The sequence below is a fragment of the Salmo salar genome, chromosome ssa22 (genome assembly GCF_905237065.1).
Source record: "Salmo salar chromosome ssa22, Ssal_v3.1, whole genome shotgun sequence".
Classification (NCBI taxonomy): Eukaryota; Metazoa; Chordata; class Actinopteri; order Salmoniformes; family Salmonidae; genus Salmo; species Salmo salar.
In genome coordinates, this window is record NC_059463.1 from 52,099,491 (window position 1) to 52,114,701 (window position 15,211).

General features: G+C 42.3%; 1 protein-coding gene across 1 annotated transcript; it reads right to left on the reverse strand.

The window, feature by feature from the left end:
* Positions 1-2,134: 2,134 nt before the first annotated feature.
* On the reverse strand, positions 2,135-13,740 carry rab22a (RAB22A, member RAS oncogene family). Its single transcript, NM_001140722.1, is given in 7 exon segments — positions 2,135-2,606; positions 2,844-2,953; positions 5,163-5,269; positions 5,866-5,937; positions 10,458-10,539; positions 12,864-12,943; positions 13,450-13,740. Coding segments are annotated over 7 exon segments (588 nt in total). The 5' UTR covers positions 13,486-13,740; the 3' UTR covers positions 2,135-2,505.
* Positions 13,741-15,211: the final 1,471 nt, after the last annotated feature.

A 15,211-nucleotide genomic window follows, 5' to 3' on the forward strand; every position in this document is an offset into this window, starting at 1 on the left:
TTGGGGACGTTTCTTCTTAAATTTGGGAAGAAAAATAAAATCGAACAATGACTTCTTTTACATTAGCACAATTTAACTCTTCAAATAGAACATTCATTTAGTCTCCTGTTGGAAAATAGATCATGTGGTTGTTGCAAGAGAAAAAGCACTGCATTCTGCAGACCCAATGATGGCATGACCCGTGTAGAGGTTTACAAGATAAGAATGGAAATAAAATCTGTGTTAACTTTTCAGAAGTATTACAAGACATAAAAAAGGCAGGGAGGGGAGCGCTTACAACTTGGGAAAACCATAGCAACTGCTGTGGATTTGGACCACTCGAGGACAATTCACGCAAAAAAAGCTTCAAGGACAGGACAGATGTAGGATTCCTCTCAGATGGTACCCCATTTCCCTATACTGAGTGGACAAATCATTAGGAACACCTGCTCTTTCCATGACAGAGAATGACCAGGTGAAAGCTATGATCCCTTATTGATGTCATCTGTTAAATCCACTTCAATCAGTGTAGATGAAGGGGAGGAGACAGGTTAAAGAAGGATTTTTAAGCCTTGAGACATGGATTGTCCATGTGTGCCACAGTGGTGGCTGCTGAGGGGAGAACGGCTCATAATAACGGTCGGAATGGAGCAAATGGAATGGCATCAAAGACCTGGAGACCATGTGTTTAATGTATTTGATACCATTCCACTGATAGCGCTCCAGTCATTACCACGAGCCTGTCCTCCCAATTAAGATGCCACCAACCTCCTGTGGTGTGCCATTCAGAGGGTGAATGGGCAAGAGAAAAGATTGAAGTGCCTTTGAACAGGGTATGGTAGTAGGTACCAGGTGCACCGGTTTGTGTCAAGAACTGCAACGCTGCTGGGTTTTTCACGCTTAACAGTTTCCGGTGTGTATCAAGAATGGTCCACCAACCAAAGGACATCCAGCCAACTTGACACAACTGTGGGAAGCATTGAAGTCAACATGGGCCAGCATCCCTGTGAAACGCTTGACACCTTGTAGAGTCCATGCCCCGACGAAATGAGGCTGACAACTCAATATTAGGAAGGTGTTCTTAATGTTTCGTACACTCAGTGTATAAGGTGCACTACTTTTGACCAGAGCCATATAGGAATCTGGTGCCATAGGCTTGGACAAGCCACAGATCTGGAAAATGGGAGGATGAAGTGAACAAAGCAAGGAGGGGGGTGAGACTGCCATAGACCTACTTGGCGATCCTAAAGGATAGCTGCCATAGACCTACTTGGCGATCCTAAAGGATAGCTGCCATAGACCTACTTGGCGATCCTAAAGGATAGCTGCCATAGACCTACTTGGCGATCCTAAAGGATAGCTGCCATAGACCTACTTGGCGATCCTAAAGGATAGCTGCCATAGACCTACTTGGCGATCCTAAAGGATAGCTGCCATAGACCTACTTGGTGATCCTAAAGGGTAGCTGCCATAGACCTACTTGGTGATCCTAAAGGGTAGCTGCCATAGACCTACTTGGCGAACCTAAAGGATAGCTTCCATAGACCTACTTGGCGATCCTAAAGGATAGCTTCCATAGACCTACTTGGCGATCCTAAAGGATAGCTGCCATAGACCTACTTGGCGATCCTAAAGGATAGCTGCCATAGACCTACTTGGTGATCCTAAAGGGTAGCTGCCATAGACCTACTTGGCGAACCTAAAGGAAAGCTTCCATAGACCTACTTGGCGAACCTAAAGGATAGCTTCCATAGACCTACTTGGCGAACCTAAAGGATAGCTTCCATAGACCTACTTGGCGAACCGAAAGGCTAAATACTGAGATCCAACTTATGCTTGATCCAAAAATGTAGTCGGATGCACCATATGGATAGTGTGACGCAATTCAGCTCCATACCACATCGCCGTGCGCATCTCAAATTTTGTAACAATACGGAGGGCTCCGTATAACTCCGCAGTGACATGATTGGTTGATGGTAGGTGAGGGCGGGTGGTCCTGCATAAACACAAAATCACTGCCTTGACAACTTCCTTCACAACAGCTCTGTGCTGCTCGGTTAACAGCAAGAATAATAAATGCCCTGACTTCTGCAGAGGTCATGTCACTGTAAATGCTGCATGACAAATGCAGATGTACGACAAATGTACAACAAATGTAGACAAATACAGCGCCTTTAAAAGGCTGTTGACTTCATTTTAACCTTTTGAGCTCCGGATAGGCATTAAAAACACAAGATTACAGCTTCACAATAACTAAGCCAAAGTTAGCCGCATAGAAAGATGAGATATGGTCATATATCCCAGTGAATTGTAATTTGCTCGGCTGCTCTCTCTTTACAGTGTAGCATTAGATGCAGGATGCAATGGCGGTAGTAATCAGCGTTTCCCAATGGAGGAGTGGCATTTGCAGCTCCCAGGCCTCTATGACACAGGTCTGTGGTTAGGGGGGATTATGGAGGCTGCAAGCAAAGAAGGGTCAGGGGTCAAGGGTCAATGTGGGACTAAGGTCAGGGTTCACTGGCAGCATCAGCAGCAGGTCCGGGTGCGGGTCTCTGAGGGCCGCCGGCGCAGTTTGAAGCCATTCCCTGCAGCCCCTCCCCCTGCATCTAGGACAGGGATTCGTTGACCTGCAGGCGGGAACAAAATGTGCAAGGGGGACAAAAAACAACATTACACCCATAAACCATTGGTTAAAATAGGAACATCAACAGAAGCTCACACAATATTGCTTGGTACACTTAAATAAACAAGGACAATTTCAGCCATTGTACACCACTAGTAATAAACGTGGTATGCCATAAAGCATAAATTTGGCCTAAAAGATTGGATGCCCCCAAAAGCTAGTGAAAACAAAACACACTTACTTATCTCTATAAAGACCTCATTGATGTTAATGGCGTTCTTGGCGCTGGTCTCGACAAAGATGGCGTGGATGGAGTCAGCATAGTCCTTGGCATCCTTCTCCGAGACCTCCCTATAAAAGACACGGGTGTGTTCAAGTCTTAACCAGTAACAGACTAACAGCTATTTGATTTAGAATTTTAAGACCACTCGAAGTATCAAAAAAAAATATATATATATATATTTTTGTGTCTTGCTGTTATTAGCCCATACGAACGCATTGAATAACAGATTCACTACATGGAACAAAAGATAGTCCCCCCCAAAAAAATCTAATGGAAGTTTTGTTCTGAAGTGTCTGTCCTTTATCAGAGATATAAGCAAGATCAGGAAACATTTTTTTTTTTTTAATTACATGTTTTTAACCCCCTATTTTCTCTATTGTAGAATAGTAGTGAAGACATCAAAACTATGAAATAACAAATATGGAGTCATGTAGTAACCAAAAAAGTGTTAAATCAAAATATATTGTATATTTGAGATTCTTCAAAGTAGCCATCCATTGCCTTGATGACAGCTTTGCACACTCTTGAGACACATCCAATGCAAAAACAAATATCTCTAGCTTAAACAGACAGCTTTTTAATGGGGATTTATATGGGTGCATCTCAATAGTAAAGAGAGGTGCAGGATAGGCCAGAGCAATATGGTGGACGTGAGCCAAGAATTCACATCAGCCTGTCTAGTTGTTTCACATCAGTGCAGATGAGAAAGAGGCACGAGGACACACCCATTCAAACATGAGATGAACCCAACAGGGACATAAACAGAGAATGGGACCCAAGGTGGCACCACCCCACCAGTATCACAGTGCTCATCTCTGCTAGACTTCTTGTGTCGCATGAGGCTTCCCCCAGTGCTACTGTTCTGTCATTCAATCCAGCTAATGCTCATCTTAGTACAATGGACTACATGGAGGAGAACAAGCATCGTAAGCTCTGTTTCCACAGGAGTCCACTCCCAACTGCAAACAATAGCATATCCATGTTTCTCTTTTTGAACCAGACCTGTGCTGTATAACATTTCCATGTACAGTCATTTCTAACAACTGCTTAGATTGTCAATTACGACTACCGTAATTTCCGGACTATTGAGCGCACCTGAATATAAGCCGCACCCACTGAATTAAAAAATATATATATTATTTTGAACATAAATAAGCCGCACATGTCTATAAGCCGCAGGTGCCTACCGGTACATTGAAACAAATTAACTTTACACAGTCTTTAACGAAACAAGGCTTGTAACAAAAACAAAATAATTAGCAGTAAGCTTTAGTTGTCTTTTTGCACTGAGTCAATTCCTAACGCTGCTGTTTCCAACGTCTTATCATCGACTCATTAAGACCAAGCTCCCGTGCAGCAGATCTATTTCCTCTTCCAACAGCCAGATCAATCGCCTTCAACTTGAAAGCTGCATCATATGCATTTCTCTGTGTCTTTGCCATGATGAGGGTGACAAAATGACTACCGTAATCAGAATGATGGGAAGTTTGAGAGCGCTCGATTTAATCTAAACAGTAAACAAAAAAGTTGTTTGACCTTAACCCGTTCGGCAATTTCATTGGTCTAATGAAAGCTTCATGCCACCAAAAAACTGAGCACGTCACAGAATGTGTTTTTTTGGAGAGAAAAAATTTGAAAGCGGGAAAAATCCATATATTAGCCACGTCATTGTTTTAAGCCGCGAGGTTCAAAGCTGGGAAAAAAGTTGCGGCTTATAGCCCGGAAATTACGGTAATATTAATGGATGGTAGACGGGAAAAAATGTCATCGATTTTCAAGCATCAGTTCTCTCCATTGCTTCAATGCAAATGAAGCTACTCTAGTAGTTAAAGAGTCCTCTCATCTAAAGCCAGCATGTTTGAGTGACATTAGGTAAACTGGAAGAAGTGTATCTCCAGCAGAGAGCTGTATCGGCCGCTTGTTACCGTTCCTCAGTAAGTTCAAATTGTTGGAGCCGAAAGTTAAGATATACGCTTGGCTCAGCCGATGACGTCCCTTGCCAAACAAAGCGTGGACGAGTCTTTTAACTTTCATTAGAAAATGTAGCACAAGCAAATCTCGTGTCAACAATTCAGCGAGTCGTCTGGTAAAATGAGAGTATGGAAGCCATGCTGCTGATTTGTAACAATAAACCAATGTCTGTGTCCCAAATGATACCCTGTTCCCTATATAGTGCACTACTTTTGACTTGGACCAAAGTAGTGCACTATATATGGAATACGGTGCCATTTGGGACGCAACCCATGTCTTCCTGGGGGACATGAGGGATTTATTTACCTGGCATCGGACAGGTCACACTTGTTGCCAGCGATGGCTACCACGATGTTGGGCGGGCCGTGCTGACGAAGCTCCTTCACCCAGTTCTTCAACGTCTGGAACGAGTCCTGAGAAACAACGGTTCAAGCCATTCTTACTAACTTTATAGTATACAGTATATAGGCCTAGTAAACATCTTGTATTGTAAGATGTCTGAGTTTGAGAAAATGTTATGCAACGCATGACTGTGTGGGAGTGTGTGGTTTAAACATTTATGAAACATAAGAGAAGTAAACATGACATGCAGACAAATGGATGTGCCTCTCTCCACATGGAATGTGAGAGTGGCCAGTATCAGAGGTTTACTGAACATGCCTACATTTGACTCAGTGACCAGTGGGCCCCCATAGTTGCCTACAGTTGACAGCAGCATTCTGTGCATGGATACCTGTGTTTTGCAAAAGGTCAATCTATTTAGAGATTTTTTTTCTGTGGTAAAAAATATAAGAAAATGTCGGGAGTCATCTTGGGAAAAAAAATCTGTGATGCAGAGAGCCAAAACTCGTAGCTTTTGAAAATCACTTAATTATTTTGCAAATGACATCACAGGAATGATATGGAAAAGAGTGGTGCAGTGTCCTTTTAAACATTTGAGAAAAAGGAAATAACTAAACAAATGTCATATCACAGCATGTTACCAGAGGGAAACGAGGGAATACTTTACCTCTTTAGTGATGTCATAAACAATGATGGCTGCCGCAGAGCCTCTGTAGTACATTGGCGCCAACGCACGGAACTATGGGAAAGCAGGGAGATGTGGAGAAAGAGCACGGTGAGTAATGGACTGCAACCATTCTTCAGATAAAGAGGCTGTCCCTCTGGACAGAGAAGATAGTTGGTTTTCTAAAGCTTTCAACAGGGATTTATCTACAGCCAAACCGGTTGCACTGTTATAGTGAGGTCAAGGGGCCATGTATGCATTTGTGGTACTGTAGATCATAATTCAAGTAAGAGTACATGACTTATCCTAAGAGATGCTATGCTTTAAAGAAAAAGTCAAGGCCATTTTTTTGGCTCATCTTCAAGGATTGTGTATCTAGATCGCTTGTAATTGTTTATATAGGACATCCATGAGAAAAATCAAAGGCTACCAAAATAGCATTGCAATCCATTCTACCGCCCATTTCCAAAACATTACAGTCACAAACTACCCAAGCTTCAATAAGCCGTATACTGTTACATTTCATCACCGTTACATAACTTACTTCACTTTTCATTTTACCTGAATGGTTTATTAGATAAAACATCCAACTCAAAATGGAGGGGTAAAACTAAGCAAAGAGAAACGATGGACCTTTTTGAAACCCCAAAAGGAATTCTGTTCCAAGCCTATATGCCAAGTGGCTTTTGTTACATGGAAGTATGGCAAGCCTTTCCACCGAGGACTCACATGTGGTAAGCATCAGGATAAAGAGGAGCACAATGTGTCAAAAGCAGTTAGCCATTTAATATTAATGGAGAACTATACATTTGGTCTTCACCCAGTAGATCACAAAACCCTGCATAATAAAAACAAGCTGAGCTTACAGCATTTCCCATTCCATTGTTGGGGGGGGGGAGTTGCCTGATGTTTGCCAGTTCTCCATTTCTTCTGGTATAATATTTTCCAAAAGCTTATGAGTTCTGGCATGAAAATGCCAACGTAATTAGCATATGCCTGTGTTCATAGAACTCTAAATCAAATGGATATTTCAGACCTTTCCTTACACTGGATGGGTAAATACAAAAGATCTCGGCGATGACTGTTTTTAACCTGTTGTCAAGCTTAAAAAGGATAGGTCACCCAACTATTGGACAAGGAGAAACAGCGATCCATACTTTGGTTTAATTTACCTGGCTGCTGTCACCAAATGCGAACCTAAGCATTCTTGTCCAAATACCAAAACCAAGTCCCATATATATATCTCTAAAATGTGCAGGCTATAGCCTAAATTACCTGCATAAAAGTAACTTCATTCACAATCAATTTCAGACTCACACTTTCAAATTAGGTGAACACAAGTATTTTGATATTGTTGAAAAGGAATGCAGCATATGTTTAATTTGGTATGATTGTTATCACATATACTGAGAAGTAACAATGAATGGTATTCAGACCATCTACTGTTTGAAGCAACAACAAAAAAAGATGCAACAGACTAGTGGAAGGTAACACACCCGTCATAAGTTAGGCTACCATTTAAGCTAGGTCCTCCTACATCTTAGGATAATCTTCCACACAAATCTTCTAACATAATTAGCATATTTAAACATGAAAGGAATAATAGGCATGTAATCTATTAGCTAATGAAATAAAGAGATTAGCTTTAAAACAAACAGGAGTGATCCCAGTCAAACATTGACTTGGCACGACCTGGGCCAATTCTCATTTTCCTTTATGATAAAAAGGAATAAACTATCCCAGCTTGGAATGACACGGTTACCTCAGGAAAAGCACACATTCCTTGCAATTATAGTTGTTACTGGCCCCGAGACTACCGGAGGGAGTCCAACTTGGGATACTTGGCAGATGGCGGAAAGGGATGCTGCCTGTCTGACTGGCTAGCGATGTGTAGCTAGACGTAGTACAGCCAGTCTTGTGTGGTCCTCTTCCAAAGTGTGCCCAGAGAGCATTCTCGCAGTGAGGGCTAGAATCCACGAAGCGTCTCAAAGTAGAAGTGCTGATCTAGGATCAGGTCCCAACCTGTCCATATAATGTTATTTCATTATGATAAAAAAGGTGAAACTGCCCTGAATCAGTACTCCTACTTCGAGAGGCTTTGTGGATACGGGCCCAGACATCCGGCCACACCGGAGTTGTAAAAAAAAGAAGAAAAAAGCACCCCTTATTTTGCTAAACGTGTGCAGATTAATTACTGAAATTATGAGCCTGGCACCCAATGAAAGGTGCCCGTCCATGCCAGTGAATGCAGAGAGCAAAGGGGAAACCCAGCTTCTTCTCTGTGCAGCAGCATGGTGAGATGGGAGGTCTCTGGACAGGGGTGTTGACAAGCACAGCTAAGATGATGCACCCTCCAGGCCATCAGAGGTTGTGTAGAAGCCTAATCACAGCTCTCTCTCACTCCACCGGCTTCTACTAAATCTCTCAACCAAACTCCAATACTGTTATTTACACAAACTGGTTCTGACGACCACAACTTCTCCAGAGGCGATCAGCTTCGAATCAAGGCAGCTGCAGCTCACAATGAAGGAAAACAACAGTCAAGCAGGCCATAAATGTTCCCATCTTCTCACTCACAGCTGTGGAACACTAGGTAGACTGGGAGAGACGGAGTGAGTGTGTGTGCGAGAGAGTCCCAAATCGTTCCCTACCCCTTCCTTTTGGCTCTACCCTCTGAGTAGATCTGAACGCCTCAGCAATATGGTGTGGGTTTCACCACTACCCTGAATATACCTATCCAGAGAGAGAGAGAGCGAGAGAGAGAGAGAGAGAGAGAGAGAGAGAGAGAGAGAGAGAGAGAGAGCAGGAGAGCTGGCAGGGAGAGTGGCTGTGGATCAGTTGGAACCAGGGAGCAGGCAGAGACAGTCTTCTGTCTTATCTTAAGGGAAAATCTAATTTAAGCGTTGTATAAGGCCACACCCTTGGACAAGCTCAAAGAACAGAAGACAAAACCCTGTTATCTCACCACCCCTCTCTAGAACACAACACAGAGGAACAGACCATTATCTCACCACCGTAAACAGCATGCCAAACGTCATGTTTGTTACGATAACGACCATAGAAAGTTGGCTATATGGCACAAACCCATCCGGAGCCAGAATAGTTGTTGTATATTAACCTGGTTCCAGATCTGTATTCCAGAAGAGTTCTTGTATATTAGTATACTTGTATGATATGTTTCTACACCGTCTTATATTACTCATGTGGTGCATCTTTTGAAAGATAATCTATTTCAGTCGTCTGTCTGTGTGGGCTACAAGGCATTCCAGATTTAACATCCCAGCAGATCATGTTGCGAGTGGCCCCTAGACTTTCGCCTCTCACGTTATGACTGCTGACGAGCCACTCGTCTTGACTGTTCAAAGGACGATGCACATGGAAGGCATGATTTAGCATAATGTGGAGTGCTCTCCAATGACACAGTACACATAGATGATAGAGCTGGGAATTACCAGGGACCTCACGATCCGGTATTATCTTGATACTTCGGTGTCAATATGATATGTATTGCAGTTCGATATTGCGATTTGATGTTTTAAACATATTGCTCACTATATGTCTGCTGCAGAGGGACAAGAGAGCCATGAGAAAATGAGTTTTGATCAGTCATGAAAATAAAAGTACTGAAAAATATGCTAGTGGCTCACTATTTAAAAAGAAGATGGAGAACAAGCTCGAGGATGAAAAATACCAACGTTTTTGGCACAGGTACAGCCGACTAGCGCTAGTTTACAAAACGCGACTTTACAAATCGATACATGAAGTTAAAATATCTATATAATAGCCTCCAAAAATAATATTGAAATATGAAACAGTATCGATGTAACTAAAAGCTGAAAAGTGAAACTTTGCTGTGGTAGAGTGAGAGGAAAGAGAAGTTGCTAGAACATATCTATATAAATCTACTAGATTAATCAGACAGCAGTGATCTTGAGAATGCACAAATCATGAGAGCATAACCTACCACTCAACTACAGGAAAGGGCCTTGTGAAATGACTGCAGGCATGAGAGAGCTGGGGATGTTTTGGTGGGGGCAGCTAAATGTAAGCTAAATATCGCCCCCTATCAGGTACAATGTCATACTGCACTTGCGAGTGTGTGCCTTAAAAAAATATGTTGATTTATTTTTATTTAACTAGGCAAGTCAGTTAAGAACAAATTCTTATTTACAATGACGTCCTACCCCGGCCAAACCCGGACGACGCTAGGCCAATTGTGCACCGCCTTATGGGATTCCCAATCACAGCCGGATGTGATTCAGCCTGGATTCGAATCAGGGACTGTAGTGTCGCCTATTGCACTGAGATGCAGTGCCATAGACCGATGCGCCACTCGGGAGCCCTAACATAGACCTCTATGGCCCTGTTCAAATTCCTTAGAAATGTGTTCTTCTTTCCTTCCTTTCTTGATGTAATCTCTTATCTGAATGGATAGGTCAGTGAGAGCAATACTTCCAATATGTTGATTTTACCCGTCCTGTGAGATCAGTAAAGTGAGGAATGAAGGATGCATTTTTATTCAAACGAGGCCTATGTCTAACAGGGACCACTTAATCTGGAGAAAAATATATTGTAAAAGATAGAAGATTACTAACTCTCTCTTGCCCTGCAGTGTCCCAGATGAGAAATTTGTGAAGCTCGTTTTGATACTGCACCGTCTTTGTCATGAAGGATGCCCTGGAAAACAAAAACACAACCATACAATGCGAGTCACATTTCAAAATAATGTTAACATGGTTTAATACAGTGTTTCCCAACTCCAGTCCTTGACTACCCCCAACTCCAGACGCAACCCCAGACAAATATACAGTACCTGATTCAACTCAAGAGGGCCTGATGATAAGTTGAATCAGGAGTTCTTGTCCGGGGCTACATACAACATTTGTACTGTTGGGGGTACTCGGGGACCAGAGTTGGGAACCACTAGTTTATTACACTGAACAAAAATATAAAATGCAACATGTAAAGTGCTGATGCCATGATTCATGAGCTGAAATAAAATTGTACATACGCACAAAAACCTTATTTCTCTCAAATGTTGTGCACACATTTGTTTACATCCCTGTTAGGAAGCATTTCTCCTTTGTCAAGATAATCCATCCACCTGACAGGTGTGGTATATCAAGAAGCTGATTAAACAGCATGATAATTACACAAGTGCACCATCCAACACAATGCCACAGATGTCTCAAGTTGAGGGAGTGTGCAATTGGCATGCTGACTGCAGGAATGTCCACCAGAGATGTTGCCAGAGAATGTAATGTTAATTTCTCTACCATAAGCCTCCTCCAACGTAATTTTGGAGAATTTGGCAGTACGTCCTACCAGCCTCATAACCGCAGACCACGTGTAACCACGCCAGCCCAGGACCTCCACATCCAGCTTCTTCACCTGCAGGATCATCTGAGACCAGTCACCCTGACAGCTGATGAAACGGTGGGTTTGCACAATGTAAGAATTTCTGCACAAACTGTCAGAAAGCGTCTCAGGGAAGCTCATCTGCGTGCTCATCATCCTCACCAGGGTCTTGACCTGACTGCAGTTCAGCGTCGTAACCGACTTCAGTGGGCAAATGATCACCTTCGAAGGGTCACTGGCACGCTGGAGAAGTGTGCTCTTCATGGATGAATCCTGGTTTCAACTGTACCGGGCAGATGGCAGATAGCGTTGTGTGGGCAAGAGGTATGGTTGGCGGTGGGGTTATGGTATGGGCAGGAATAAGCTATGAGCAACGAACACAATTGCATTTTATCGATGGCAATTTGAATACACAGAGATACCGTGATGAGATCCTGAGCCCCATTGTCATGCCATTCATCCGCCGTCATCACCTCATGTTTCAGCATGATAATACACAGCCCCATGTGGCAAGGATCTGTACACAATTTCTGGAAGCTGAAAATGTCCCATTTCTTTCATGGCCTGCATACTCACCAGACAGGTCACCCATTGAACATGTTTGGGATGCTCTGGATCGAAGTGTATGACAGCGCGTTCTAGTTCCTGCCAATATCCAGAAACTTCTCACAGCCATTGAAGAGGAGTGGGACAACATTCCACAGGCCACAATCAACAGCCTGATCAACTCTATGCAAAGGAGATGTGTCATGCTGCATGAGGTAAACGATGATCACACCAGATACTGACTGGTTTTCTGATCCAGCCCCCATCTTTTTTTTAAAGGTATCTGTGACCAACAGATGCATATGAGTATTCCCAGTCATGTGTAATCCATAGATTAGGGCCTCATTTATTTATTTCAATTGACTGATTTCCTTATTCCTTACTGTAAATCAGTAAAATCGTTGAAATTGTTGCATGTTGCGTTTATATTTTTGTTGAGTGTACAATAAGGCTCACCCTTTTACCACATTATAAAAAAAGTACAGAAGTGATACATTGATTAGCCTGGTCCCAGATCTGTGCGATCATGTCAACTCCTTGCCTCTCACTATCATGAGTTGACATGATAGCAGAAACAGATCTGGGGCCAGGCTATAAATTAATTAGACTGGGATGACAACACTGAGAATGTAGCATGAACAGAACACCTACTCCTCCACATACACCAACTCCCAATAAATCCCAATCTGTGCATGCATTTTTCTAAATGTATTACTCAATGCATTAGCAGGCAGTACAGTAAGGGGCAGCAGGTTAGAGAGGCAAGCCAGCAACCGGAGGGTTGCCAGTTCAAATCCCGGATCCGACGGGAAAAATCTGGTGGGAAGTGAGCTGGCAACCAGAGGGTTGCTGGAATCAAATCCTACCTGCCATTGCACCCTTAAGCAAGGCACTTAACTTCCCACAACAGCTCACTGGGCACCCAGTGTGCCCCCCCCCCCCCACCTCTCCAAAACCTGTATGTACAGGTATTTGTTCCAGAGCGGTTGGGAGCAGTTGGGTTTAAAAGTGTAAGTCAAATTTCAGTTGGACCTTGTAGGATAGGCAATCATCTTTCCAGAATATTTACAGTGGGTGAAGGACTATATAAAACTTACCCAATAGTTGGATTAATGTTGGGGTCAAAGTTGTCCTCCACAAACCTCCAAACAATGCTTGACTTTCCAACCCCAGTGTCCTGAAGTATCACAAGGAAAAGGAGTTCAGTGAATGTTACAATTCATCCATACTCGGTTACTGCCAAGACTACACAGACCATTACTCATAGTCAGGATGACATCATTATCTGAAGAGAATACCCCATTGGTTCAAGAAGAAATATTCCTACTACTATGATGCAAATATTTCGCAACACTTGTGCAATACATACACATGTAATGTTTATCAACGTTAGCCTGGACTACTAATCTACTACTGATGAGTAAAAGAGAGTCATGTCATTTAAATATTATCTAACGGACTAAACTCCACGGTCAAGGGAGTTTCTGACGAACTGGTATCTGCCCCACTCCGTTGGTGGAATTCATCAGAAACTTGCTTCGCCATGGAGGGGAGTTTAGTCAGCTACATATTAGGTAGTACGGTGCACAAAACTTTTAGCAGCATTGCTGTGGCTTCTGTCACTTGACATACTCCAATCTGAATTAACAGATAGTTAGACGAATACAAATCAGATTGTCTTACCCCAAGAAGGCAAACCTTTAACTCTCTCAGCGTCATATCGATCTCCGAATTAATAGAACGTTTATGAACATTCCAACCACTTAACCGATTGCTACCTAGCTAGATGTTTCAGTTGACAGATTATTAGCAAATAACCTCTCTTTTCATCAAAGACCTATATTCAAATCCCGTACAGATTGACGAGAAGCAAAGAAAAATGAACTCCTCCAACTCAGAACTTTAAAAATCAATGCTATAATTTGCCATATTATGATTACTGTAGGTGGAAAGCTACAAAATAAGGCGCAGACTCCATCTTGAACTACGGTCCAATGTCGTGTCACGTGACACTCCATGGTTATTTTTAGTTTAGAAATGTATGAAGCCAACGCGCTTTCTTTATGTTCTTTGCAATAATCCCAACGTATATCTCCTACATATTTAACTACATTATTGTTTAAATAATTTTTTTTACTTGAAAAACAACATCAGGAAGTACTTTCAGGAAGTCGTTTTGGCTACGTTGATTGTAAGCCATAGAGATTGATAGGTGACTCGTCTTTGTATCTGTGACAAATAGGCCAGCTGTGGAGTTTCAAAACCCAGAGGCGCAACATCGCGAGATTTCCAGAAACGCTTGCCAAACAGACCAGGCTGGGGTTTGAGAAGTGAAAACTGATACCTTAGTTGTTCATTTTCTCGAAATCTATTGGCAAAACCTAGATTTGGCCAAATGTCTTAAGTATTTGAACGGCTTATTACTCCAACCTTGTGAAATTACTTTGTATCGAAGGAGTGACTTTGATTTGACAGCCTGCACATGCGCACTGTTAGCAAGCCAATATTGCCATGACATTGCCTACAAGTGTTATTGGGGATTTCTATTGGAGAAGTAGTTTTAGCCCATCTACAAAGGCTGCAGTCCAAATTCAAAGTTGACAGTCCTCGGCCCTAAACCCTCACTCCTTAAATAACGTTTTACATCGTCACATCCGGGTTAGAGCGTTGGGCCAGTAATTGAAAGGTTGCTCGATCAAATCCCAGAGCTGACAAGGTAAAAAAAATGTTGTTCTGCCCCTGAGCAAGGCAGTTAACCCACTGTTCCCAGTGATGGCAATTTAGCAATTTTGTTGCTAGATTTAGCAACTTTTCAGACTACCCTGGCAACTTTTTTTTCAAACACCAGGCAAATTTTTTTTGCTACTTTTAAAAATGTATTTGGAACTTTTAGAAACTTTTGAAAAGTGAATCAAACGCTAAAATGCATGAATTTTCCCTCTAAATGACACAAACGATTTTCTCTGTCACACACTCAGCAGTAGTAGTACGGGTTTGACGAGCCAAACCCAATGAATATAGTTGGTCACAAATGTTTGATCTTGAACAGAACTTACAACATCAATGAACATGTCTCAATCAAAATTGTACAGCCAGAAGTACAGCAAAGAGTGGGAGTCTGTACCTGAACAAATGTCAAATCATATTTTTGGGCGAGATGACCAGTCAATTTGAGTGACGTTATTGTGTATTCTACGTAATGACGCAGTTACGTTATCACGCAATGACATCACAACATCATTTCGCAACAAATCAACCCTAGCAACTTACCCTGAAAATTAGTTGGCAACACTGACTGTAAGAATTTGTTCTTAAGTGACTTGCCTAGTTAAATGAAGGTTACATTTAAAAAAAAAGTACCTTAAATGTCCCTTGCCCAAGCGAGGGAGAGTGATGATCGGAGAGGCAACATCCTTGGTGGAAATCTTGAAATTGAGCTTAAAAA